Here is a 25769-nt window from a genome sequence, read left to right as displayed (position 1 = left end):
TGCATTTCACCTCTGCTTTTCTGCTCCTCTGCTAGACTTGCTACCGTTTCCTGCCTGCAGTCAACTGCACTGAGATCAAGTAAGCTTCTTTGGGTTTAAAATCCAATCTGAACAGGACGGCTGCATAGCAAAGAGAACATATGAGCTCTTTGATCCAAAGATGTTGTTTAACTGCCTTCGGTTAATGGGTGTTCTTTTAGTTTCACAGCTGTGGAAAGGCAAGTATGTCGTGTCTGATATTTGATAAGTGATGAAGATACATTTATTCAATTTCACTTAGATGAAAAATCGATAATTCTGCATTTGTTTTAGGTACAGATCAGGATGCGGGGGGAAACATTACCGACTTGGACAGCGCTGTTTAATGTGGTTGAAATTGTTTGAGTGGTGCTAATTCATCTTTTTCACGGGAAATGTGAAAGCGTTTGTACATTCATTTAGGAAGTAAAGTTTTAAGATAAAAATGAAGTAGAAAATATGTATTTAATTATTTTTATTTTCTTAGATTCCCGAGGTCGTGATAGGCAGGTGTCCCTACTCTGCACTGAGTAAGCTAGGATATCCTAATTTAGCCAATACTGCATTTGTATTACTAAAAATTAGCTTTCTTAAGGTGTTCGTTAAGTTTTTAATTGAGGGGAAAAAAAAAAACACAAAAAAGCAAACAAGAAAATGTGACTAATTGAGAAAAAGAGATAATGGGGGTGTCCCCCCAGAGAATCTGTTTCAGAACACACAGAGAAAGGAGTGCTATTATCCAGTGCTAGGTGTATTATTATTTTCTCTGTCATTGGAGTTGTTCTTCATTTTCAAAGGACTCGCAACCAGAGTGACCAAGACTTTGTCTTTCCTTGGAAGGGATGCACAGGAAAAGGAGTGCTCCGAATGTTTTGCAGCCCTGGAGGCACTCGTACGTGCAGTCTTCATCCATTACATCCCTTGGTTGCAGTGGGTGACCTGATTAGAATTCTGCAGAGTAGCGTGGTATTTCTTGGCACTGGACTGTCCCTGCTGGACATTGGGTGGGAGCTCTTTCAAGCATAGGTGGCATTGGAGTTGGGAATAACTCAGGCATGTCCAATGCATGGCCCTGCAGCCCAGCACGGTGTCTCTTCCCCATGGAGCGGCCCCGGGCACGCACCCATCACTCAGCAACAGCCAAACCATCAGTGCGCTGTTAATGCTGTGTCAACTGACAGCGGGGCACGGGGGGAAAGCAGTGCTGACTCAGGTGATGGCACATCACTGTGTGCATTTTGATACGCTGGCTCATCGCAGGGCTCTGAGCAGCAAAGAATGCGCAGCCGTGCTTTCTGTTCTGATAAAGGTATTTGAAAATGGAATCACAGAATCATGGCATCTTTACAGTAGGAAGGACCTTTGAGGCTTGTCTAGTCCAACTCTCCAACAGTGAAGCACCCTCACTGTAAAAGGCTTTTTCCTTAAATCCAACCTAAATCTCCCCTCTTTAAGTCTGAAACCATTTCCCTTTGTCCTGTCACTACAGACCCTGCTGAGGAGTCTGTCCCCTTCTTTCTTATAGCTTTAAATACAGACAGGCCGCTCTCAGGTCTCCCAGAGCCTTCTCTTCTCCATGCTGCACAGCCCCAGCTCTCTCAGCCTGTCCTCACAGGAGAGCTGTTCCATCCCTGGGATCATTTCTGTGTCCCTCCTCTGGATGCACTCCAACAGCTCCATGTCTCTCCTGCACTGAAGACTCCACACCTGGACACAGTACTCCAGGTACAGGAGCGACCTACGTGTATGCAGCCCAGGACAATTTCTATTCACTACATGAAGCCCAGGCAAGCCAAAAGGTTGGGAGCCCATGGAATAACACGTGGACGTTTTCTTCTGCTATCTAATGTGCTGACTAATTTCAGGTGTCAGCTGCTGTATCAAAAGTGCTCAGTTCTCCGCATTTTCCATTCCGGAATGCATGGATAAAGTGCATTTAAACCCTTTTGTGTGAGTTGCAACATCAAATGCTGATCTGGGGCCATGCATGACAGTGGTCAGCTTCTGTATCTGCTCATTGTATCTGGTCCTGCTCTGTTCTTGAACAGTGAAACAAAACGCAGTGCTGAGACCTGCGTTTTTCGGGGCAGTGTTGCCACCTCGTGGTGTTGGCCAAAACAAGCAGCACGAGCTCCCTGACCTGGAGAAATCAGAGGCAGAACTCTGTGGCAGAAATGGTGTGTTGGCTGACGGGGCTTTTTCATGCTGCCCAGGGTTTGTGCAGGCAGGAGGAGGGAGTGGGGGTCTCTTGCAAGGCTGAGCATGAAGTGGGACAGAAGAGGCCAGTGTTGTGCTGCTCTGCCTGCTCTTCTTAAGCTGCTGTTCTGTCTGCTGTTATCAGATAGCATGGTCTTTTTTGGAGGCTTTGCATATGCACAGTACATTCAAATCTGTCACATGGCATTTCTGATCTACGTGCCCGGTCCCAGATGAATATAGGGAACGTGTGTTGGTGGTGGCAGAAGTTGTGGGTAGCTTTTACTGTTTTTCTTGCTCTGTTTGTTTTCCAAAATGGCCAAAATTACCAATTGTTGTGCGTAATAAGCTTCAAATTCTGCAAGCGTGCTGCAAAGCCCTTAGCCTTTAGGGCTTTGAGTAGTACAGCCCCAGCAGAGAAGCCACTTGAAGGACTTAGCCACCTTAAGGCTGGGCCATAACTCAGCTTTCAGCAAACAAGGCATTGAGCAAAATGTCCAAGAAGTCTGGTTCATATTACGTTATTCAGATGTCTTTTTTTTTGAAATTCAATACTTGAAATAGTTTCTGAAGGTCTTGGAAGAATCCTGTGAAGGGGTACTGGGTTTGGCCAAGACCCAGAGTGCACACTTAGTTATTTTTGCTGCCAAAACATTCTAAGAGCTGTCTCTGAAGTAGATAAAATTCTTCAAGGGTTCGACATGCTTTTACTAAATAAATTAATTTGGACTCCAGCGAGATCTCCTGAATTTTTTTTTTTTTAAGTGCAGCTTATGGCAGTCAGTCAGGATCCAGCGCTGATTTTGTTGTGCCAGCATGTTGAACAGAGCTTACCACTGAAATTTGCCCGCGTTGCTCTCTAGCTTAAGCTTGTTTAATATTGGGGAAAATTAGCAATGTATGTATTTTCAGTTGCCGTTACTACATTAGAAAATCACTGAGACTTTCTGTTAGAGGAGCAGTGACTTTTAGTTGTAAATCACTGGGTTCCATTTATGGATGGATGTTTTTTTAAAAAAAAAAAAAAAAAAAAAAGATCAGAAGTTGGCTTAGGTTAAAATTCTCCTAGCCAATAAACAAATATGAAAGGTTAACGATAACTGCTGCCTTCCTCATGCAGACACTGCTTGCCTCTGCTGGAACAGTGGGACAGAAAGAAAGATGAGGATGCTGCTGCTGTGTTAAGGATGTCACTCGGACACGGGGAGCCTGCACTGCTGATCTCCTAAGTGTGATTTAGTCTTGAAAATATCGCTGTAGCCCAAGATGAGCAAGCGCTGGAATTTTCTCTCCTAAGGCTGCTGTAAACAGTGAAAAACAGTGAAAAACAGGTTTTTCAGATTTCCGTGGGTCCTGGGAACTGGTTCTCCAGCACTTGTTCAGCAGCCTTAGTTAATAATTTCCCCAAAGAAATCTGGTTCTTAAGTACTTTTCCAGATTCCTGATGTGGCTTCAGCCTAAGCTTTAGGCAAATCATAAACTGATTTCAAACCTATTTGGAACATGCAGAAATCAATATGGTTCTTTGTATGAATACCGCATAATTAAGTACATCTGGCTTGAGAATGTAAATGATAGCTAAACTGCGTTCCCAATGAACAAGCTCTGGTTAGGTTTAATATCCATTTAAATCCCTATTTTAAATCTTTTTAAATTAAATTTGCACTCAGATATTATTCTCATAGCCCGATATTTTTTAGTCTTGTTTGATTTTAAATTTTTTTCTAGATCAGATTGTATTTGATTTGTGAGTGGCGCTGTCACTGTTTGCATGATTTGGCATCAGAAAAAAAGGGCATGGTTTGATTGTTACGTGTTAGCAGAACGCTTTGATCGTTGGCTTGGAACTGGAACACAGCCCTTGCAAACGTAGCCATGTGTTTTCCCATATGTACGCTGCTTTTATGTGAACAAAAACCTTCCTTTTATAAGATAGCATCCCGTTTTTGGTTCTGACAGCATCATTACAGTACCTTTTTGAAAAGAAAAAAGTGCCATAATAGCCATAAAGCTTCAGTAGCACTGTTTAAATCGTACTGTATTTAACGCTAATTCAACCACTTTGTTCTCAAGCTCTTTTTTCACTACTGGCCATGTAATATTAGATTTCCTGGTTTTAATTAAAATATTCCCTTTCAATTAAACTTGTGTCAGCGCTGTGTTTTGATGCATAAGTATCTGGCAACAGCTCTTTTCTTTTGTCTTGCTGAGAACAGATCAGATGCAAGTGTGCCTTCTTAGGGTTTGTGGTGCCTGTAGTCTCCGCATAGCGTATTGATTCTGCAGGAATGCGACGCTTCAGTGCGCTTTCCATTTCTGATCCATTTTATAGGTTTGTAACAGGGACTTGCGTCTGGAAGATCTGCTCTGCAGGGCCACTCCTCTGCTGTCCTGTGAGGCTTTCAGCACTGAAAATTCAGAGATGCAGCTGTGTGTATGGCAAATATGGGTGTTGTAAACTGTGCAGAGGAGTCTGATGGGACTCCAGTTTCATTACAGAGGTCTTACAGTATTAGTCCAGAAGGCTGAACTTCATGAGACCTTTGCATACCCTCTTACCTCCCTTGTCCCTTTTCCTTTCTGGAGCAGAACAGCCAAGGTGGAGAGCCTCTGTAAGACGAGTTTTTCTGAATCTATGTAAACCAGGATCTGCATTACATGCTGCTTCCCAGTGCTGCCCTTCTTCCTGCCCCAGCTTGATGGGTGTGTGTGTTCAGTCTCCTTGTCACTGTACAGTGCTGCTTATTCTGCCAGCGTGCTGACCGGACCGAAGCAGGTCTGCAGACATACAGCTTACTCTTAAATGAAGCCGTGGGCTCTGCTTGCTTTAACTGGAAGGTGCACCAGCTGTGAGGATCAGGTTTGTGTAGCTCTAGGTTTCCCATCCTTCAGGCCTCAAGAAACCAAGAGCGGGGTGGAGAACGGGTGCTGAAGAAGCGGGTGTAGAAATAAGCAAGGAGGAAAGCAAAGGAGTGGCAGGGAAGAACAGAGTGAAATGTTGGATACCAAGCACAATAAAGACAGTGTTGAGGCATCGTTTGGTGGTGCTTGGGGCTGGACTTCCTGTGATTTGTTAAGCACGTGGTCGAAACATATGGCAATGTATCATCTGTGGATCTTCCCAGTAGACGGAAGCATTCTGAGTATCTGAGCCAGGGGTACCAGCGCTGTCACATGAAGTGATCTGAAGTCTGCTGTGCCGAGGGGAACACGGGCTTAAGAGTAAGAAATAATGCAGTGAGCGCCAGACCAGAACCTGTGGTACCCACCCTTTTTAGATCTGGCTTATGGATTCAGCCCACTAACGCTTTGGTGTATTTTGTCTCTCCAGCTTTTGATGGACTGAGCTTTCCTAAGATGAAAACAGCAGCCTGGCGTGTGATGTGTGCGTACAAAGATGCTTTATTCTAAAACCCTGTGCTACAGAATCACAGAATGGCTTGGGTTGGAAGGGGCTGAAAAGACCATCTAGTTCCACCCCCCTGCCACAGACAGGGTTGCCAAACAGTAGATCATGCAGCCCAGGGCCTTGAGCATCTCCAGGGATGGGGCATCCACAGCTTCTCTGGGCAGCTGTGCCAGCGCCTCACTGCCATCCAAATGAGATAGAGAACTGGGATGTTAGAGTTGTGCTGTGTGTTGAAAGCAATACTTACAGCAGCAAGCAGAACCTAATCCCTGTCTGGATTATCTTGATATATCTGTGTGATGTCTGGCTAGAGCAGCAACAGATAGGTTCTTGTAACTCATCCTATCAGTTATGGTACTCTATAAGTAGTGCTGTTCAAATTGCAGTGCTAATCAAAACTCTTTTCAGTACAAAATAATATTAAAGTCCAAATTAACAAAATTGCGAAAGAGCTGGAGATGATTGTTTTTGTTGCGCTCTTGCCACATAGCAAATATTTCATTCTGTTTTGCAATAATAAAGTAAGAAAACTGCAGATGTTACTGCTCTACCTCTTGGTTAGGAAATAAATTTAAAATAACTTCTTGGTTTGCTAATTTGAATGTCTGTGTGTAACTGTTTAAGTGCAGAACTGAAAGCAGAGCAGATTAGATACAGTGTAAGAAAACTGAAATTTTAATTTTTCACTGTACCTTCCCTCTCTCCGCACTTTTCTTCTCCATATGCCATGGGCTGATGAGAAATGCTTTAGCTGCTGGTAACCACGTTCACAAAATAATTTGTGCTGGTGAGGGTTGAACTGAGCTTCCTGGCACAGACTCAGTTATTTGACCTCCTCTGTAGAAGGAGGATGTAGAAAACAAAAACAATGAGCAATGCAAATAAAGATATCAGTTTCTAGCAAGTAACTGTTTCTGATTTTTCCTTCTCAGCTCACTCAAAGTGTCCCAAACTGAATTTAGTAGAGGATTAGCAGTTTTTATCCGTTTAAAATCTGTCTTGTAATACAATTCTCTTGCAAATTGTATCTCCCTATTGATTGTTTTTGGTCTTCTCAACTGTTAGTTAAAAATCTGAAATCCCAGACTGTTTTTAATACTACCAGAGTAGAATTCTCAATTAGTTGGAAGTAACACATGATTCTTCCAAAGAAGTCCAAGGTCTTCAAACACGGTGGAAATAAATGTATAAGACAAATGTATAAGCTTTATGAGATTGCACACTAATGAAATAAAAAGTCCGGTTGTACACAGAAGGCATTAAACAAGATTTCAATTAAAAGACTTACACGCTGTTAGGTTTATAATCCTACTGAGAATTTTTGTTGCCTGGATTTTCTTTCATGATAATTCTGCAAAAAACAGCAACATTTTGTCTGTATGGAAAGACTCTTGTGAATTAACATCGAAAAGTTAGTGAGTAGTGCCCAGGGGTAGTGCTTTCTTCTTTCTCATATTCCAGAAATTATTTGGCTGTTGCATAGGTGTTTTGTTTTCTGTCAGCCTATCAGGGAAAGGAAGTCTGCAGAAGGAAGTAGAGAATACTATGAATTCTGTATTTCAGGGAGTGTTTAATTTTGCAGCCAGCTTTTTCTCTGGTTATTCTGTTTATCCTGTAGTATTCTGTCCCTGATCTCTTCTTGTGTCTTGAAACGTGCTGCTCTTCTTGCAGATTTGAAACTAGGGCCGCAAAGACTTTGTGTACACAGCTTTCTCTAGTTCAGTATTTAACGAAACCATTACAGGACAGAAACACATTTCTGCACGTATTTGGAACATGAGCTGTTGTTTGGATGGTTTTCTGTTCATCGTAGGTGCTCAGTGCTTAGTGCAGGATGGCTATCTACTGGTGGAGCAGTAGATAATTAATTACAGATTGATTTCTTCACCATGCATGCTGTGAATACTGAGGCACCCACCAGTCTGTAGGCAGGCTGGGTGTTAAGATTCCTGATAGTCTTGTTTGGTAAGACCTTTCTTACAGAGGTAAGGCGCTGTAATTGTTGCACGTTTAATTTTGTAGCTTTATGCTTTGCAAGAACCTCAGAATGAGCTAATCATCATGCATGCCAAGGCACAAGTGATGCCAGCCTACACCACTGCTGGTGTCCATGTGTTCCATCACGCCAGGCGATGCCACGTGCAGCGGTACACGGGTGATATCTGTGTGCGTTGGTTTCCAAGTGATGTCTGTATGTGCCAGCCACAGATGAGAGCTCCATTGTGAGGTGCCTGGGAGGATGCCTGGTGGGTTGGTTTCTGCATCCCAGGAGGTAAGCAGTGCTGAGGGAGGCAGCGGCTCCTTGCTGTGTGCTGCAGGAGCCTGGGGCTTCTTAGAGGTGCCAGAAAGCTTGTCTGCCAGTCTGCACTAACAGGGATGGGGTAAAAATCAAAAAACTCTCCCTTTTGAAAATCTGTGCCTTTTGAAACTCATTGCAATTAAGAATTGTTGTCTGGAAGAAAAAGACTTGTAAAAGGTACAGGAAAGGACCAATGGAGCAAGGCAATAGCCTGCTTCTTCTCTTTGTTTACTCAGTAACTTTTAGAAAAGATCTTTCTGTTAAAACCTACAAGTTAACAATGAGACACTTGCCAAAAACCTAGTTACGGTTCATTTCCTAATGGTATTGTGCTGTGGCTTCCAGGCTTTTGAATGTCACTGTTTGCTCTCTTTTGTTCCCATTGCATGTACTTTTTATCTGGGGTACTGCATGAATGTATTGTTCCTATTTGTACAGGTCAGCGTGTCTGGATATTGCAGGAATGTTTACACTGCTGCACTTACTTCTGCTTGGGAAATACAGTTTGGGTATTGGTGAACACGTTTACAGCGATGGATGCATCACGTAATTTCTTGGTATGTTTTGTAAATGCTGCACTACTTCAGGACAGTATCTGTTGTTCTTGTCCTACGTGAAAGTCTGTGCTGCATGCCAGTAATCCCCTCCCCTTGGAGAGTACCAGAAGGTGAGAACCAGTCACCCAGAAACCATGTATCAGAGACAGGTAAGCGTGCTGGAGCTACAGAATGAAGATCTTTCCTTTTATGCTACTGCAGGATTGCTGACTTAGAAGATTTTATAATCCTTAGGTTAGACGTGTGTTATGTTGGAGTTCACACCACGAAAGCAGCTGTCAAAAAAGTGTGGTTTGTAGCTGCAGTGTGAAAGCTACCACTTTTTTCAGTGGTACATCTTTAGGACAACAGCGTAGTACAACACTTCTACTCGCTCACCATGCACATGGCACAGCGTCCTCATTTACCTCATCCTTGGCAGTTACTGGAAGAGAGGATTGTTGTCCTGGCTGGTGGCATAGCATATGGGAATCGTACTTGTGGTTTTGTGCATGACTCTTTAAGAGTACTCCTCTTTCTGTTGTGAGAGTGGGATACCCAGATGTCCTCTACCTCAGTATCAGTTCTGTCATGGCTTCCAGTAACTGTGCAGTAATAGCCAGCAAAAAGACACGCAGTTGCTCATGAAGAGAAATTAATGGACAGATTACTGGCTATTGGCTGTAGCAGGGAGTTAAAGTGGGGCACGGACCTTATTTTTGTGTTACAGAGACTTGCAAGCTCTTTAATACGACGTTCTTGAAGAACAGAAGTTTATCACCAGAGGATGGAAATTACACTAACCAAACTGAGAGAGATTTAAATAAAAACAAATCCATGAGCGTGTAAGGTGTGGAATGCTGCCGTACCACTTCCTTCTCGAGAACCGTTCCACATTTTCTTCTGCAGCAGTAGATTTATTCTTGCTTCCATGGCAGCTGCTGCTTCTTGAAAGCTTCTTCCTGACACTTTTAATTCAGTGGTGCTGCTTCCTCTTTTTTGTGAAGCTCAACATTACAGTCCCTTTCGACATTTCAGCATTGAGCTTCAGGATCTCGTCAGTAATTTCACTGCTGGTCTATGTGGTCCACTATTATTTTTATTATTCAATTTTTTTTTTTTCCAAAGTGGGCAATAATATTTGCCTGTCTAAGCTGGCCTGGCTTTGTGCTGCCACAGCTGCCTGTCCTTTAACAGAGCTTTATGTATTTTTCTACATAAGCCAGTTGCTGATTAGTAACTGTTCACCCTGCAGTATTTTTACATTAGCGCAATAAGAAATGAGGATTTTTACTTATAATTTACAAATAAAGTTGTTTGTTTTAGCAGAGAATGTATACAGGGCCGCACTTCAGTCTGTCCTTTTATCTTTCCCAAACTTTGTGGCTTCCAGACTCTTAACCACTGAAACTTTGAATCTAAACCCATTTTCTTTGTGTGCCACACCAGAAAGATTCAGTTTTCCGCAGGGAACTCTATCCTCCTCTCAGAACTAGTGCCTATCCAAAAGCCTGGTTGGTAAGGAATTTTAGGAAGTTACTCTTTTTTCCCACAAAGTCAATCTGTCCTATGAAATTTAGTTATGTCACCAGATCCCATTTTTAGATTTTTTTGTTTTGCACAGCTCACTCTGTATCACATGCATAAACAGAGCTTCTTAAGCTTCCAGGCTGTGTACTCACCAGAGGACTAAAAGGCAGTCTGGGTTCTGTGGCAGCTGCAGGAGGGAAGGGTGTCATCCCTCACCTGGGCAAGGACTTTGTGCACGGGCTCTGCTTAGCTTTTTCATAATCTGTACTGCTTTGTTACTTCTACAGGTGCTCTGAGTTTACTGGCGTTCAATCACAGTGTGCAGACTCTAAAGATGATAATGTCCTTATGATCTAATGCCGTTAGAAGTCATTGCTCAACACAAGATCAGAAAATCACCTCCCTAGATTCTCCTCGGTCTAGCTGGAGGAATGGAGCTTAGTGAGGAGGAGTGATCTTGACCCTGAAGGGAAGAACCTAAAACATCAGCGCTTTCTCATCTGTCCCAACAGCTCTGAAGTTTCTGAGATTTCAGAAGTGTAAATATGCTGAACTTGATGACCTTTAACCACAAGTCTCATTAACTATCTATGATGTCCATCTGAAATAATGAAGGACATCTATTGTGTAAATCTGTTCCTGGAAAGCTCATGGTACTAGGTGATCTTCTGGCTACTTTATCTCTCTGCCAGCACTGCCTTTAATCTAAGGATTCCACAGGCTGTTGCAGTCCATCTTGGCGAGCATGACGTTTCTTCCTGTTCCTCCTCTATTCCATTTGGGTTTTTTTGTGTGGTTTCAGTCTACTTTGCAGTAATTACCCCAAACCTGTGGTCAGGGAGCAGAAAGATGTGGAGGAGTAATTTAATTTTCTAATTGAAAATGTGGCTTCTTTAGCTAGTGTAGTGATTTTTTTTCTGTGATATCACAGGATCATAGAATTGCTCAGGTTGGAAAAGACCTTAAAGATCAAGTCCAACCACAACCTAACCATGCTACTCTAATCATGTAGGGCTTTCATACTTGATTTTGTTCTCTGTGCTTTGAAGGGTGCAAATGCCGTGCTTTGCTGCTCCACTGGAGGCTGTGAGGCCTGTGGGAGACAGCTAGATGCTGGAAGAGTGATGTTAGGAGATGTGTGGAGTTGTGTGTCATGCCGGTAAAAAAGGTTCAGCACTGCAAAAAGTGCCTTTAAAATGAGATCTTAGCCATGGGAGAAGGAGATGGCAAAAGGCAGCACCTATCATGAATAAAATCACTCAGAATAGCACGAGAAGTGCTCACCTGCTGAAGTTTTATCTACCCTGGTCCACACAGCAAATGCGCCATGGGTGAAGAATTGATACCAACCTTCCCAACGCTGTGGTGCTGTTATTTGCGAGACCATCCTTCCTGCTTAGATCATCCATTATGAACACAGATAAAAGTTGCAATTTGATTTGCCTTTTTTTTTTTTTCCTTAATCATTTTGAATCCACCCTGATTTCGTCCAGCTCAGAGCCCTCTGGTTTCATCTTGAGGTACATCTTAAGTAGGCGCTGGAGATAAGCACACCTCTACTGTCATCTCAGCCACAGCCTTTCCACTCTGCTTTTGTCCCGTTCACCACACTAAAAATAAATTCAATGAATAAGTAGGAAAATACAGTTCCTCCTGACTGTGATTTCACCAAAGACAGTGCCATTTGGAAAATCGGCTTGCACATTGTTCCCACTGCTTTTGTTCTATGGGTGCGTGTTCTGCTCCGTTGTGTGATGAGGTGGAGTTGCTGCAGGAGACCCTTTCTCTCGCTGGGTCATAAGACAGCGTCGTGTGGTATTAAAAATGATGTTGGAGCAGTTTGCAGCACGCAGGCAGCAGGTGCTTTCTCCAGGCAGCAAAGGTGCATTGCACTGTTCAGGATGGCGAACACCACACTGAGCACAGATGGAAGAGAGAAAATGCCGAGCTTAAGCTGCCTCAACAGGACTGCTGCTGCTCCTCACCCTGTGAGCGTTCATGTAGTCACTCCATGTTAGTTGGTGACACTGAGGATACTACGAATTCCAGATAGTAGCTAGTGTAGAAATGCGCGCTTCAGGCTTCAGAACCAGTTGATTTAAGTTCGATGTTACTGCTGCGGTTAGCAGGGCCCCGGTCTGCCAGCCCATTGCTGCAATCACAGGCTGTTCCTTGCCAAGGGATTTTTTGGCCTTGCTTTCTCATACCCCGCTGGCGAGCTGTAACAAGTAAAACTCCACCCTTGCTAGAGACCAGGGAGAACGAAATGCATAACCAGCAACTGCTGGCAAGGGAAGTGAGAGTTTCTGTTGAGGTGCTGCTGCTTTTCCAGACGGCGGCTGGTGTGCTTGCTCCGAAAGGGGCGGAATCTCCTGAGCAGCTGAGCCCTGATTTGCTGAATTCGCAGACTTTTCCCCTTAAAATCCCAGCCCTTCTTCTTTCTTTCTTTTTTTTTTTTTTCTCTTTCCCTTTTTTTTTTTTCTCCATTTTTCAAGAAGTTGGCTTGCAGCTCCGCAGGGCGCGCTTCGGCTGCCGGTGCCCGCTTCGCCATGAGCCTGGAGGCGGACGAGTCCCGGGAAGGTAGGGAAGCGGCCCGCCAGCTGTGGGCCTGCAGCGAGAGCTTTCTGCTCGCTTCTGGGCGCTCAGGGGGCAGGGAGAAGCGACCAGCAGTCCTGCAGGCACGAAATCGCTGCGTACAGAACGCCTGCGACGTCTGCCTGCTCCCAGCGACGGCCTGGTGTGTGTGGTGCTGCTGGGCGGCAGAAGCAGCGCTTCCGAGCCCGAAGAGAGTATTGAAAGAGGAAGGTTTTGCTGGGTTTGGAAGTGCTGTAACTTTTGACAAAAGAAGAAGTTGTGTTGGGGTGGGGGGTGGGGGGGTGGGGGGAAGCGAAAGGTCGTTGTTTTGGGAATAGATGGTTCTCGCTTCCCCGCCGAGCTGTGAGGAGCGGAGGGCCGAGGGCTGCGTGTGGTGATGGGCGGGAGGAGGGGGCTTCCTCCAAGCGGCTGCCCACAAAGGCCGCTGGTTCCGGAGGGGAGCGGGGCTGTGTGGGTTTCCTAGGGCACGGGCAGTGTGCCGTGGCTGTGAGTAGTCCTTGGGGAGGCTCAGACTGATAGGGATCCACTGGATCAGCGGGCAGCGAGGAATCCAGGCGTTTTGCATTTGGTGGAGACGAGAACTTGAGAATTTCAGCTGGCATTTCCCTCCCGTTCTTACAGCTTCCCTATGCTTCAAGAACGTTACAGGGGACCTCTGTATGCTTGCTTGCACAAAAGTGTGTTTTCTTGCTGTGCAGAAAAGTCAGTTTGGGCTGGGTCAAACTTAGTGCTGATAACGAAGTAGAACCCAGTTAATTGTAGAGGATTACAAAGACGTCCTGTTTTCTTTTTTTAATTCTCCAGTTTTCTCATTGGATGAATGGGTGAGTTAAAAGGCGGCATTTGCTTTTTCCCCCCCAAAATTCTGTGGGACTGATTTACTGAAACGCAGAACAGAAAAGAAGTATTCCTCTGTAGAAGCTGCTTGAAAAGGGAATGTGTAAGAAAGAGTGTGTCAATGGGAACGTTCCCCTTCGGGTTTACAGGAGATCAGCAAGCGTGCCACAGCAGGACCGACCCTCTGGTTTACTTACAGGAAGCTCCAGACAATTTTACTAAAGTTGGCTGTATTTGAAATGTAGATTTTCTTCTTTGAGGAAACCTTTTACCTTCCTAAATGACTCAGAATCTGGAAATGCACTGAAAGGATTTGTGTCTTTCTGTGCGTATTATTTTGTTGTGTCCGATCCAGTTTGAGACGACAGGATCTTGGTGCTGGGAGGAAAGGATTTGGAGAACGTGGCTGAGATGGGAGAGAAGGGAAGACTCCTTGGTTAGCTATTTTTAGCTGGGAGAATAGTTGGGGTTTTCTGCATTGTGATTTTAAGAGGCTGGAGTTGAAAATAAAAGCATTAATAAGCATCATGGGAAGATGAGATGAAGATACCAAGGAGAAGGTTTTTCAGTCAGTCTGCAAATGCATTCCTGGCAATTAATTCCCATCTCTAAAGGAATAATTGAGAAGATTTTGTGTGAGAAAAGAGGGTTTCAGGCATGTGAATAAAACTGGAGTAGTTAAGAGGTGAATTTGTAGTGATAAAGTTTTAATAGTGCTTTGCCTCATGAGACTGGACGTGATGTGAAAGGTAACACTGATCAGAATACTGAAAAATGCAGTCCAGTGCAGTGCTTAGAGCATGCAGCATAAAATAGACATTCAAAATCCATCGGCTGTCTCTGCTTCATTAAGGGTAGAGCTGTGTGCTGTCTGCGTAAGGGAATTCGGTACTCCACAAATTCAGATGTAATTTGAAACTCAGGCAGTGATCACCAACAGTGTATCATCTTTTAAACTGTTTGTCACAGCAGGTGGCTGTTTGTTCCTGTAAGTGCAAATCTGAAGGTCTCCTTAAAGATAAGTCCCGTTCTGCCCACAAATTACGAGGCCCCACCAGGGAGTTAGCAGGTGAAGTTCTGTGACTACAGCAAGGGACGCAAGCTCCGTTCAGGTGATTGTAAAATATGTATCTTGCCACATTTTGTACATTTCAAGACATTTCAAAGCGTTGTGGTTTGTCTGCTACACGCTAGAGAGTAAAAGGAGGAGAAAAGTACTGGGAAAATATTATTTTGATGTTTGCAGGCAAAGGCAGGAGGAATCATCTGGACTTGGCAGATGTGTCAGAGATGTAGATTAGTCAGCTGAAGGTTTTTGTTGCATTGATTGTTTCCCTACTGCAGATGAACAGATTTACGAGATTACTGGTGTCGTAAATATCATGTGTGCAGCTCTGTAAATCAGAGCGATGGTTATTGACAGTTTGGCATTTCGTGTCGTCATTTCTGTAGGTCATTACAATTCAAAACAGCACAACGTAAAGGCAAAATATTTAATCTTAATGTAGGAAAGATAGAAATGAAAAAGAAAAAAAAAAATGACTTTATGAAAAAGAAGGAGGAGTAATTGTCAGCTGGATGTTGTGGTACCACAAGGTTCCCAGAAGAGCACTGCCAGAGCTGCAGGTGGGTGCAGGCAAAAGCAGGAAGTTAACACCTTAGTGAAGAAGGAGCGGGGGGGAGAGTTGGGGGAGATCGTGTCAGGTACCATCTCAAATCAAAACTGTTTTAGCCTAAAGTTTCTAACGTGGTTTGGAGGTGCGTACATTTAATGAAGCGGGGTGCAGGAAACCTAATAAAAGGGACTTGAGGACAGGGATAAACCACTGTGGTTTGTAATAGAGCTGCTGCAGCTATGTCTGCAGGTAGGGCGCTTGCCGCTCCCAGTCAGAGCAGTTTGAAAGAGCGGCTGGCTTTGTTTTCCTGACCCAGACAGGGTGATCTTTGAGACAACCTATCTGTGGATGGATTAGAAGGCGACTTGGTGATAGGTGGATGGTTGGACTGGGTGGTCTTAGAGGTCTTTTCCAACCTCGGTGATTCTATGATTGTGTGACTCCCGTTGCCTCTTCTACAGGCTGAGACTTTGGTGTATTTTTTTTTGCTGCGTATGATCTGTGGAGTCCATACGGAGCAGCTGTCTCCTGCAGAGCAGTTGGTACATCTTCATCTCCCATGTGCTGTTCCCCGTGCAGTGCGGGTGGATGAGGGATCTGGGTGGTGATGTGAAATGAGGCCGGGGGGGGCAAGCACCAGCTGTGGCAGGCAGGCTGCTTTAGAGAACCACTGGAACTCTGAACAGGTTAATCATTTAGCTGCAATTGCTGGGCTGAATGCTAGATTGCCCTGAGAAAGATAATTAAGACAATTATGCTTACGCAGTCAGATCTTTTAATCCATAGTGAACTGCAGGACTTAAGTGTTTTAATTGTGAAGAAGATGCAGTTCCTTGAAGAGAGAGCCATCAGTAGGGAGAACCAAAGGCAACATAGGCTGCGGGGAGCTTTTGGAGGTCGTCTGGCACCATCTCCCACTCAAAGCAGAGGCAACTTTGAAGTTAGAGCCAAATTCAAAGTTAGCTGAGTCTGCTTAGGCTATTTGTATGCAGTGACGTTGTTAGCATCTTCAAGAGCACAGCTCCCACAGCTTCCTTAGCTCCGATGTTGACCACTCCCTCTGTGAAGAACTTTCTCCTGACGTCCAGTGGGGATTTTTTTTGCTGCAGTCCGTCTGCTGCCCCTTGCTCTTCTCCTGTGCACCTCCAAGAGGAACCTGGCTGCACATTGCCCATAATCCCTCAGTAACAAGATGGATCTACGTAGTCAGGAGACCTGTCAGCTTCTTCAGGCCGAGCAAGCCCGGCGCTCTCTGCTTGTTCTCTGCAGCGTGTGCTGCAGCTCCCTAACCCTGCCTCCTCGCTTAGGCCTCAGTGTGTCAGTTCCTCTAGCGGAGAAGCTAGGGAGGTGACAGCTGGACACAGTGCTCCACCAACAGAAGAACGGTATTTTGTTTTAAAATTCTTTATTTTTCCCATTTCGAGGAGCATTCAGAAAAGCTGTGTTACTTTTAACAGTATCATTTCCAAGTTTCCAAGCTGGCTAAATGAATGGCTTCTAAGGACACTCAGTGTTTTGTAATAAATGTGCCAGTGATAGTGTAAGGAAAATGTGACACCCGGACACCAATCAGTAACCATTCGTATCTTCAATTTGAATTCATACATCATTGCTTTCACTGGTAGCAATTACCATTTGCTCAAGCCTTGTGTCAAACGTGATGAGTTCACAGCGTTTTCCCCCCCTCATTTAGAGTAGCTGTAAATGTATTTGGCTAATAAATAAAACAAATGAAATCTATATTCCTAGCACTATCTCAGCCTTCTGATTATTATTATTATTTTTTTTACAATTGTATTATAATCTGTGGGAGAGAGCCTTTCATAGAGAGGTATGAAGAAACTACTAGTTTTTATGCTGCTTTTTCAACTGAACTTCTATTTTTCCATGCGTGACATTCAGTGAAATAAAGTAGAAGGAAACCTGTCTTTTATTCTACATTGGTGACTTTGTTATTGATTTTTCTTCTCTTCATAACATTCCCTGTGTTGGTTGCGGTTTGAAGTTTGGGTTGGTTCAGTTTCTTTGGTTGATTCCCCGTCACAGTTGCGTTTGGGTCAGAATCAATATTTTTAACTGTGCAGTTTAGTAAAAAACAATCAGCCAGTCTTATTTGCACACCAGCAGGAGAAGTCTGTATTTTGGTTTGACACTGCAATATATGGCGGCTGCTCTGAAAGTAACACCTCCTATTTTATGATGTTGGCCCATGACATCAGAAGTGGATGTTGGTGGGATGGCAGCAAGGGCTGAAGCTTCCCACCAGCATCCCATTCCATGTTGCTGCTGTGTGACAGATGGCAGCAGAGGGGCAGTCTGACAGAATGGTGTCTGGCATGGAAATGTGGAGGAAGCAAAGGGGTGTGCCTGAATTCCTCCATTTGGAGAAAAATGGTGCTCACTGACATTCATCAACACTTCATGGAGACCAGGCAGTGGATGTGAGCACACTGGGGTGGTGGGTGCTGCATTTCAGCAGTGGTGACAGTGGGTCACCTCCGCTGGTGCAGATTGTACGAGCATGACATGAAAGCTCTTGTTCATCACTGGTGAAAATGCTCTTCTAATGTGGGTGACTGTGTTGAAAAATAGTGCTTTGTTGCTGAGACTTGGTTCTACAGTCACACAGTGTACTCTTTGTTGTCACTTCCGTGGAAATAAATAGGAAGCATTACTTTTGGAGCGACCTACATAATTTATATCTCTTCCAGTGGATTCTCATACCATTTATTGCAAAGGAAGTCCAGTTTAAACACACATCTTAGATGTTCTGTGTGCCAGATTTTTAAATTCCAATCCACAGCACTTAGTACAAGGCTGTGAGCTTGGAGAAGACTGGCTGTAGACACCAGAGCCAAAGTCTTAATTCTTACCTCTTTGTGAATTACCTGCTGTTTCTGTTCCCAGCTGCTCAAACTCATGATTTTTTTTTGTTTCAAGTCATTTGTAGTTTGAGATGTGAAGTCTAAGGCTTTATTTCTGCTTAACCTCCACCACCCGCCTCTGACATCATGGGACAACATAATAAAATAGGAGGCATCACTTTTGGAGCAGCCCTCATAGTTGTAAGTAGTCTTTAGTCATTATTTACAACATTTAAAAACAGGATTGCTCTTGCTTTGCTGCGTCCCAGTCAGGGTTCTGTATGCAAAATACACCTCTTCCTGACATACAGAAGCGTTACCAGCACGTGTTGCTTAAACAGAAGGCTTAATTTTACAGAAGAACGGTTTTCTGGTATTGAAGACTGAATTTTTATTTCACTTGGAAGTTTTATTTCACTGGAAGATGGGGGAGTAGTACAGAAGCCAAGCACGAGCTGCTGACCTCGTGTTCCTCCGGCCTTGTGCTGAAGAAGAGGTGCCAGTGGAATCCCATGCTGTCTGTGGGATGCAGACAGTGGGGCACAGGCTGACGCCGGCAACAACAGAGGACTGGAACTAGAAATACAGGAAAAACGTTTTTCATTATTTTCAAAGTCAGTGAAAGACTCACGAGCCTTTCTCTCATTCGAACTGTCTTCTGCTGTGGCTTTCTTTACGTGCCATTCAAAGTAGACGCTCTTTGCATTTTGACTGTTGAGTTGCAGCTTGTTCTAGCAATTGTTTTCCCTGTTCCTCTCAGGCCAGATTGTTGTCTTCTCTCTACCTTGTGGGCAGGTATCAGTTCATCCTGGTTTTTGCCGCATGTCTCTTTAACTTCCTCATTTTTTTATTTTTTTTTTTCTTCTCCTGGGTAAAATTTTAACTCTCTTCATGCGTTTGGAGTTCCCTCGGTCTGCCTGTCATCATGCTTTTCCTCTTGCATTCAGCTCCATGTCCTATAGCTAAGGTTTATTTTGCTAATAAGACATTGCCTTTGTTGGCATGGGTCTAGAAGCAGCTGGATATCTCTTCTTAAACTTTAGGTTTCGGTAAAAGATGCCATTTTAATTTGATTATTTCATTGGAAATGCCAGTTGAGTTAGGGAACGTGAGACTTGGCTTGCTGCAGCTTGGTACAGGTTTCTAAGGCTGGACAGAAAACACAGATTATCGGCACGTCATTTGCTGGTTCTGAAGGAATGACATAGAACGTGCTTTATTTCATATGAAAAGGTTTATGCACTGTTGCTGTTCTATGTACTTGGAGACCTGGTAGATGCAGAGGAGCTAAAATGGCCAAGAGCTGAAATCTAATTCCCCAGCACCTGCCAGTACAATCCACCAGGGATGCCACATGGTGGCAAAGGAGTGAAAGGACCCTGCTCTCTGTCACTGTTGAGTTCATGTTCTCTGTTTAATATCCAGTAAGTTTTAAAATACGCCATCAGAGGTTAGTATGACTTTTTTTTTTCTCATTAAAGTGACACTATTCGTAGAATCATAGAATCACAGAATGGTTTGGGTTGGAAGGGTCCTTGAAGATCACCTAGTTCAACCCCTTGCTATAGGCAGGGATGCCTCCCTTTAGACCAGGTTGCTCACAGCCCCATCCAACCTGGCCTTGAGTGTTTCCAGGGAGGGGGCATCCATGGCCTCTCTGGGCAACCTGTTCCAGTGTCTGACCTATTAATTGAAGTACATACAGAGGCTGTGGGGAAAAAAAAAAGCCCTTCAAGAAGGCTTTCTGAATTTCTGCATCAGCTCCCGCATGTGTCATGTGGTGCACGGGCTGCTCTGGGAAGCACAGGCTTGTAAAACTGGAATAACTTGTCGGCATAGACTGCTCTGGTGGGACTGCAGTGCTGCACACACGCTCTTGTTGGTAATAGCATCCTTCCTCCCGCGCTGTCTGACTTTAACCTGCAGATACTTTGGTTTTTTTTCAGGAATTAAATAGGAAGATCAGGAAGACAGAGGAAAAGTTAGTACTTTCGAGGACCGTCACCCATGGTCCCACGTACTTGGGTAGTGCAGTGCTGTGCATCCCACCTGCTTTCAGGTAGCCTCCCGACCTGCTCCTCCAGGGAAGCAATGCTCCCCAGCCGCAGGGCACGCTGCTCCTGTGCTGTGCACAGCCTTCTTGCTTCAGTTGCAACCTGCAGCCCGCGCAGAGGCAAGCTTGCTTGTCCATACAGGAAGCCAGGCAGGAAATCACTTGCCACATTTCTCAGAACTGCGTGGTGCAGCCTTTCAGATGGTGCCTGAAGTGCTCAGTTGGTGCTGTCGCTTCTCTCCTGCGTCTCTTTTCTCCTGGAAGCGTCCTGTGTCCCTCACCCGAAATCCCCTGTGGTTTCTGGAGCTCGCAGACTACGAGTGCAGGACATGCCGTGCCAGCCTTAAAGTGAAAGCAGCCTTATGTGGCAGCGTTACTGCTAACAGCTCTGCAGTCAAATTCTGTAAGCCAGCACGCTGAGTTCATAAATCAGAAACGCAACCCATGTCAGAAAGTTCAGATCCTGACTTGCCCGTGGTATTCAGCGGGGTTCACTGGAAGTTTTTATTGGGTGGGTGTTTTTTTTTTATGTCTGTCGTTATGACAGCAAGCTTACAAACGTTCAGTGACTAAGTGTTCATTGTCAGTCAGCAGAGATTGAGTACGCTGGGCCTATCTGCTGGCACCACGGCACCTGCTGTCTCCTGTTTAAAGAAATAATTGTATCTTGGCTTAAAGCAGTGAAATCATCTGATTCTATGCTGTTGTTGTTGGTTTTTTTTTCCCTTTAAATAGGTTTTAAGTATAAATAGAGTTGAGAAATGGGATGTTTGGTAATAGGTATTTGCCATGGTACAGAGGGAGAAGTACTGCCTTCCATGTGAGGGCAGAATGAGCGTCGTGGCTGTGAGAGCCTCACACTGCTCTCATCTCAGTCTCCTACTGAGCTAGAATTCTCCATTTGTACTGAAAGCTCACGTTGGCAGCACAGTTTTGAGGAGGAAAAAAAAAAAAAAAAGTGATCTATTTGGAGGAAAACACATCCAGAATTGCTGCATGTGGAGTATTTATTCACTTCAACTCACAAGACAACTAATGTTAAGCATAAAGCTGTGACCAAGGGGGGTCATGAGAAAAGCAGTCCAGGAGGTGCTTCAATTCAGCGGGATTACCTGCCCAGCCAGCAGAGAGGCGGCCTTATTGCAGCAGGGCTGGGTCCTGCCTGTGCAATAGGTGTACCCACGGTGCACACACAGTACCCTACAGGACAGCACCAAGGACGTGGCCGTCACCTCCTGCATCAGGCCCCGTGCTGCGGCTGCAGGGCTGCTTGTCCCCAGCATGGCGGCTGCTGAGTGGTAACGGTGCCGTGCTGCTTGCTCAGCACTGCAACTTCCTTCCAGCTCTCTGTTAGGGGAAGTGAAACCACCGAGACGTATTTCTGCATTCTGAGGTGCCAGAGTAAAATGGAGCGCTTGGGGCAGAGGAGAAAGGCGGCTGAGAAGAGTGGCTGTGGCGGAGAGCAGCAAAAAGGCACGTCCACTCCGTGATCACTGCTGGCAGCGTTGCGAAGTGCGTGGTAAAGCATGCGCCGCATTTAGCAGAGTAAATAAGCCCTCCAGTGGGCTGCTTTTCCTGCTGTCCGCATTGACGATTGCAATTCCATTTGCTGAACAAGTAAGTGATGACTTTTCTTAAAGGGAAACTTGTGTGCCGAGTCTGCAGGAGTTCTGTGAGCGTTCTGGCGAAACTCAGCTGGACTCAAGGGTTTGGCTGCAAGGTGTGTTTTTGCTCTTTCTGGCACAGGTGGTGGCATGCTTGAGGAATAAAAGCAATTGGCAAGTCTGTTGTGATGGACTGAAATACTGAGGAGTGAAACGCATGCATTCTACCGTTGCATTACTAAAGGTGTAATAAAGCAGGGAAGAAGAAGCTGAGCGGTGCTGTGTGCTAACAAGACAGAAAATGAGATAGAAGCCATGGTGTGTAGTGCCAAATATTGAACTGTGCCACTGAGAGCTGAACAACTCTCGCACATGAGCAAGCCCTGCCTTGCTTGGCGTGGCGATAGCGTGTTGAGCTCTGCTTTGTGAAATGTTAAATGATGTGAGGTGCTTTTCTGTTGTTCTCACGGAACTGTTGGACCTTTTTTTGAAGAGGGGCTTTGGTTTGCTTGAGGTTGGTATTCTGCAAGTTGGTATGTGCAGATTGTTAGCACCAGGTCTGAGCGCTTGTGTGACTTGCTAGAAACAAGTTGTACTGAATTCTGTTCCGTCATAACGAAGCACTCTGCGTGCTGTAGTTACCACTTTATAAGAACACCCTACAGCACCCCAGGAGAAAGCATTTCAGAATTAAAAAAACCCCAACATCTTCTGTGTTGCATTTGTTTGCTTGTTTTTCTCCGCAACTTTACGGAAGAAGTGGTGATTTCTGTTAGGGCAAACATCTGCTGTCTTTGTGGAACATCAGAAGGCGTCCTGAGCAACTGGTGTACGGGTGTAAGGAAGTGAGGAAAGAGCGACTGGTGTTCCTGTTCTGCAGAAAAAAGCACCTGATGTTTTTGCCTGTCGATCCTTGTAAAGCACTAGAGATTGGGTTCCAGTATTCGACCAGTTTGTCCTGTTTTTGTTTTATTTTAATAAAGGGGCTGCAGTTTTCTATTTGAAAACCAACGCTGAACCAAGTATTTCCAGTTAAGATGGGCTGCTTAGCACCTTTAACTTCTTACCGTAGCTTTGTGGCTCAGGATCGTGTGCATCTTGTGATCCTGAGTGCTTTACCCAGAAAACTTAACAAAGCCTTCTTTGGTTTTCGAGTGTCCTCACGAAGTAAAGAACTTTCAGAAGTGCTTTCAGACAGCTCCTGCTTAGGTACGTCCTACAAGTCTTAAGAAGAAACGAACCCTCTTTAAAGTTTCTGAGATCCCAGCAGAGGGGCTTGTTGCTATATTTCTCAAAGGTACCACTGGAGAAGAAGCAGGGGTTTGTGTAACTTTCTGCGTGTGAATAGCTGAAGCCTGCAGGGTCTCTGGGAAGGCTGCTGCCCGTGGGCAGAGGTTTGTCCCTGAGCTGGTGCAGGAGGTGCTGCTGTCACTGGGGAGAGAGTGCGAGCAGGAATGTTTCACCGACCGAGTGTCTGAAAGAATGGGGTTTTGTTTTTCAAATGTTGAAGGGAATGACAAAGGACTGGAACCTGACAGCTACTGGAGCTGGTTATTGGGTATATTTCTGCAAATGAGTATCGTTCTGGAGGTCGAAATGTGTGCTGGGATCTACTTAAGTGATCTCAGAAGGATTCCTTAATGAGGTGGTGCTAGCAAGTGAGGTGGGAAACCATCAGCCAGTCCTTTTGGCTGCTGCTGCCACCAGCAGAAGACACAGATGAGCTTATTTACGTACTGCATACACTTCCTGCTCTGAAAACCGTCAGCTTCAGACTGCTCTCAGAGAATCTCAGTGCTGCTTCTGATGAGGGTTTTTGTTTACGTTATGTATATTACGTAAAACATGCATGGGACCTGAAATTCACTGGTTACACGGAATGTGAAGATTTGCAGTAGTCGATGAGGCAGGGAATTACTCTCTCTAATGGAATAGCACTGGGAATTGCCATTGCTCGTGGTTTCTCTGTCCCCTTACTTGTTCAGTTTGTAGCTGTTCCCCTGCAAAATATAGAAAGGATTTTGCCACATCAGCTAGTTTCAGATTTCAATACAAGAACGAAAATCACATAAAACTTACAGATCATCTAATTGCATGGGGTGGGCTTATTGCCCAAATCAGATATTCCATTAATCCATACATACAGAAAATCGTTTTAAGCAAGCTCTGTCTTTTTTCTTTCTTTTAGTTTTCTCAATCCTATAACAATCTAAAAGAACATAAACCTAAAACAACAGAATATTAGGGACTGAAAGATCTTTCTGCAGCTATATTCAGTAAGTCTTTATTATTTCTGTTGTCATTAGTCAGGATTGAGATGAATGGACAGGCATGGAAATACTCCTCAAATAGTGTCTGTGTGATGAGGTATTGACTACATACTTTTCTCTGTTTTGTTTTCTTCCCTAGTGGCCACAGATGTCTTCAACTCGAAAAGCTTGGCCATTCAGGCCCAGAAGAAGATCCTTGGAAAAATGGTGTCCAAGTCAATAGCAACCACTTTGATAGATGACACCAGCAGCGATGTTCTAGATGAGCTCTACAGAGTGACCAAGGAATACACACAAAACAAAAAAGAAGCGGAGAAGATCATTAAAAACCTCATTAAAATAGTCCTCAAGTTGGCGATTCTCTACAGGAACAATCAGTTTAATCAAGATGAAATTGCACTGATGGAGAAATTCAAGAAGAAAGTTCATCAGCTGGCGAAGACCGTGGTCAGTTTCCATCAGGTGGATTATACCTTTGACAGGAATTTTTTGTCCAAACTGTTGAATGACTGTCGAGAGCTGCTTCACCAGATCATTCAGCGTCACCTGACTGCGAAATCGCATGGACGTGTCAACAACGTGTTCGATCACTTCTCTGATTGTGAATTTTTGGCTGCCTTGTATAATCCCTTTGGACCTTATAAACTTCATTTGCAGAAACTCTGTGATGGTGTCAACAGAATGCTAGATGAGGGGAACATATAAGCACCTGTGCTAAAGTTGGCTGCCTGTGCATTATTTGTAGATGGAACACTGTTGATTTATGAAGGAATAAGGGAGCATGAAAATGGGGATTCTTTTTTTATATTGTGACAGATATGTCAGAATGATCTTTATTAAACTGATGACTTGTTATGAGCTCTCTATTGCTATTTGCAGTCCATCTGGAAGAAAGATGGCTCATTACCTTCTTTTACTGTGCTTTGCCCATGGGAACAGCTGGATAAAGACAATAGGATAGAAAGGTCCAAGTAGAGTAAAAGTCTTGCAAGATAGATACAGAAAACAAAATAACTTGCTGTCAGACAACCCAAATACTTACAAAAATATTTCTGAACTATCAGAGTCCAGTAATGTTGATAACATGGTGTCATGGTACACCCTATAATTTCTTCAACTTATTTGTAACATATATATCCGATTCATTCCTATTCTTTTATGCTGTCTGCACAGATCACAGCTTCCTAGTTTGCCCTTGCAAAGCATTCAGTTTTGCATAAAACCAGTGATGCTGTCACAGCGTCTGAACTGGTTGGTGCATCTCCTGCTCAGTATGAAAGGCCATCAGGTGATCCTTGTGGATTTACATGGATGCTTTGTTTCCTTTGATTGTTTCAGGGACGATAAGCTACGGTAAAATTGCCTGAGTGGGAGAAAGTACTCCCTAGACAAAACCTGCAGTACGTGATGTTAACTGTGCATATGAAATTGTAAGGTAAAACACAGTGGCTGACTTGTACAATTCCTTAAGACTGTTAGAATCCTGCTAATATGGCATAATTCTTTTAGCAAAGGTGCAGGTCAGCTTATTTTACTCATTAAGCTTATGTAAATTCAGAAAGCTTAATGATCTGAAAGATAAATTCCAAGCCAGTTTGCTTTGTTTACAGTGTATCTAGAAACAAATTATTTGGGGGTTACATGCTCTTTGACTGCTGGAGAAGTGACATCTTGAATCAATTTCTGTTCTCATCTCCCCTCCTGCCTTTCATCCTTCCTCTTCTTCCCTCATCTTCTCCCTGCCTTGCCCTCGGGGTAAATAAATGTGACTTTCTGGACACTGTAATGTACTTAAGAGAATGAAGTTAATACATTTCAAACGCCTGAAGACTTTTGTTAGGAAGCATATAAAGAATTTGCAGTTTATTTAATTGCCAGTTTTTTGCTGTTTGCTGTGTCTTTTTGTTTTAATGAGTAAACCAAAGAATATTTGCACTCCGAA

The 25769-nt window shown here is 44.2% G+C and overlaps 1 protein-coding gene across 8 annotated transcripts in view; it reads left to right on the top strand.

The window, feature by feature from the left end:
- The window catches only part of TNFAIP8 (TNF alpha induced protein 8), a 40995-nt gene extending 15226 nt beyond the window's left edge, over window positions 1–25769 (top strand). For 2 of the 8 annotated variants that reach the window (XM_021381417.1, XM_021381418.1), the window contains exon 2: window positions 23967–25769. In XM_021381417.1, the coding sequence (XP_021237092.1) occupies window positions 24032–24532 (501 nt within the window). In that variant the 5' untranslated portion in view covers window positions 23967–24031 and the 3' untranslated portion in view covers window positions 24533–25769. The other 6 variants (XM_021381412.1, XM_021381416.1, XM_021381411.1 and 3 more) reach the window with 6 other exon arrangements.

Source organism: Numida meleagris, chromosome Z, assembly GCF_002078875.1.
Source record: "Numida meleagris isolate 19003 breed g44 Domestic line chromosome Z, NumMel1.0, whole genome shotgun sequence".
NCBI classification, from domain to species: Eukaryota; Metazoa; Chordata; class Aves; order Galliformes; family Numididae; genus Numida; species Numida meleagris.
This window is presented reverse-complemented; position numbering and strand designations above follow the sequence as displayed.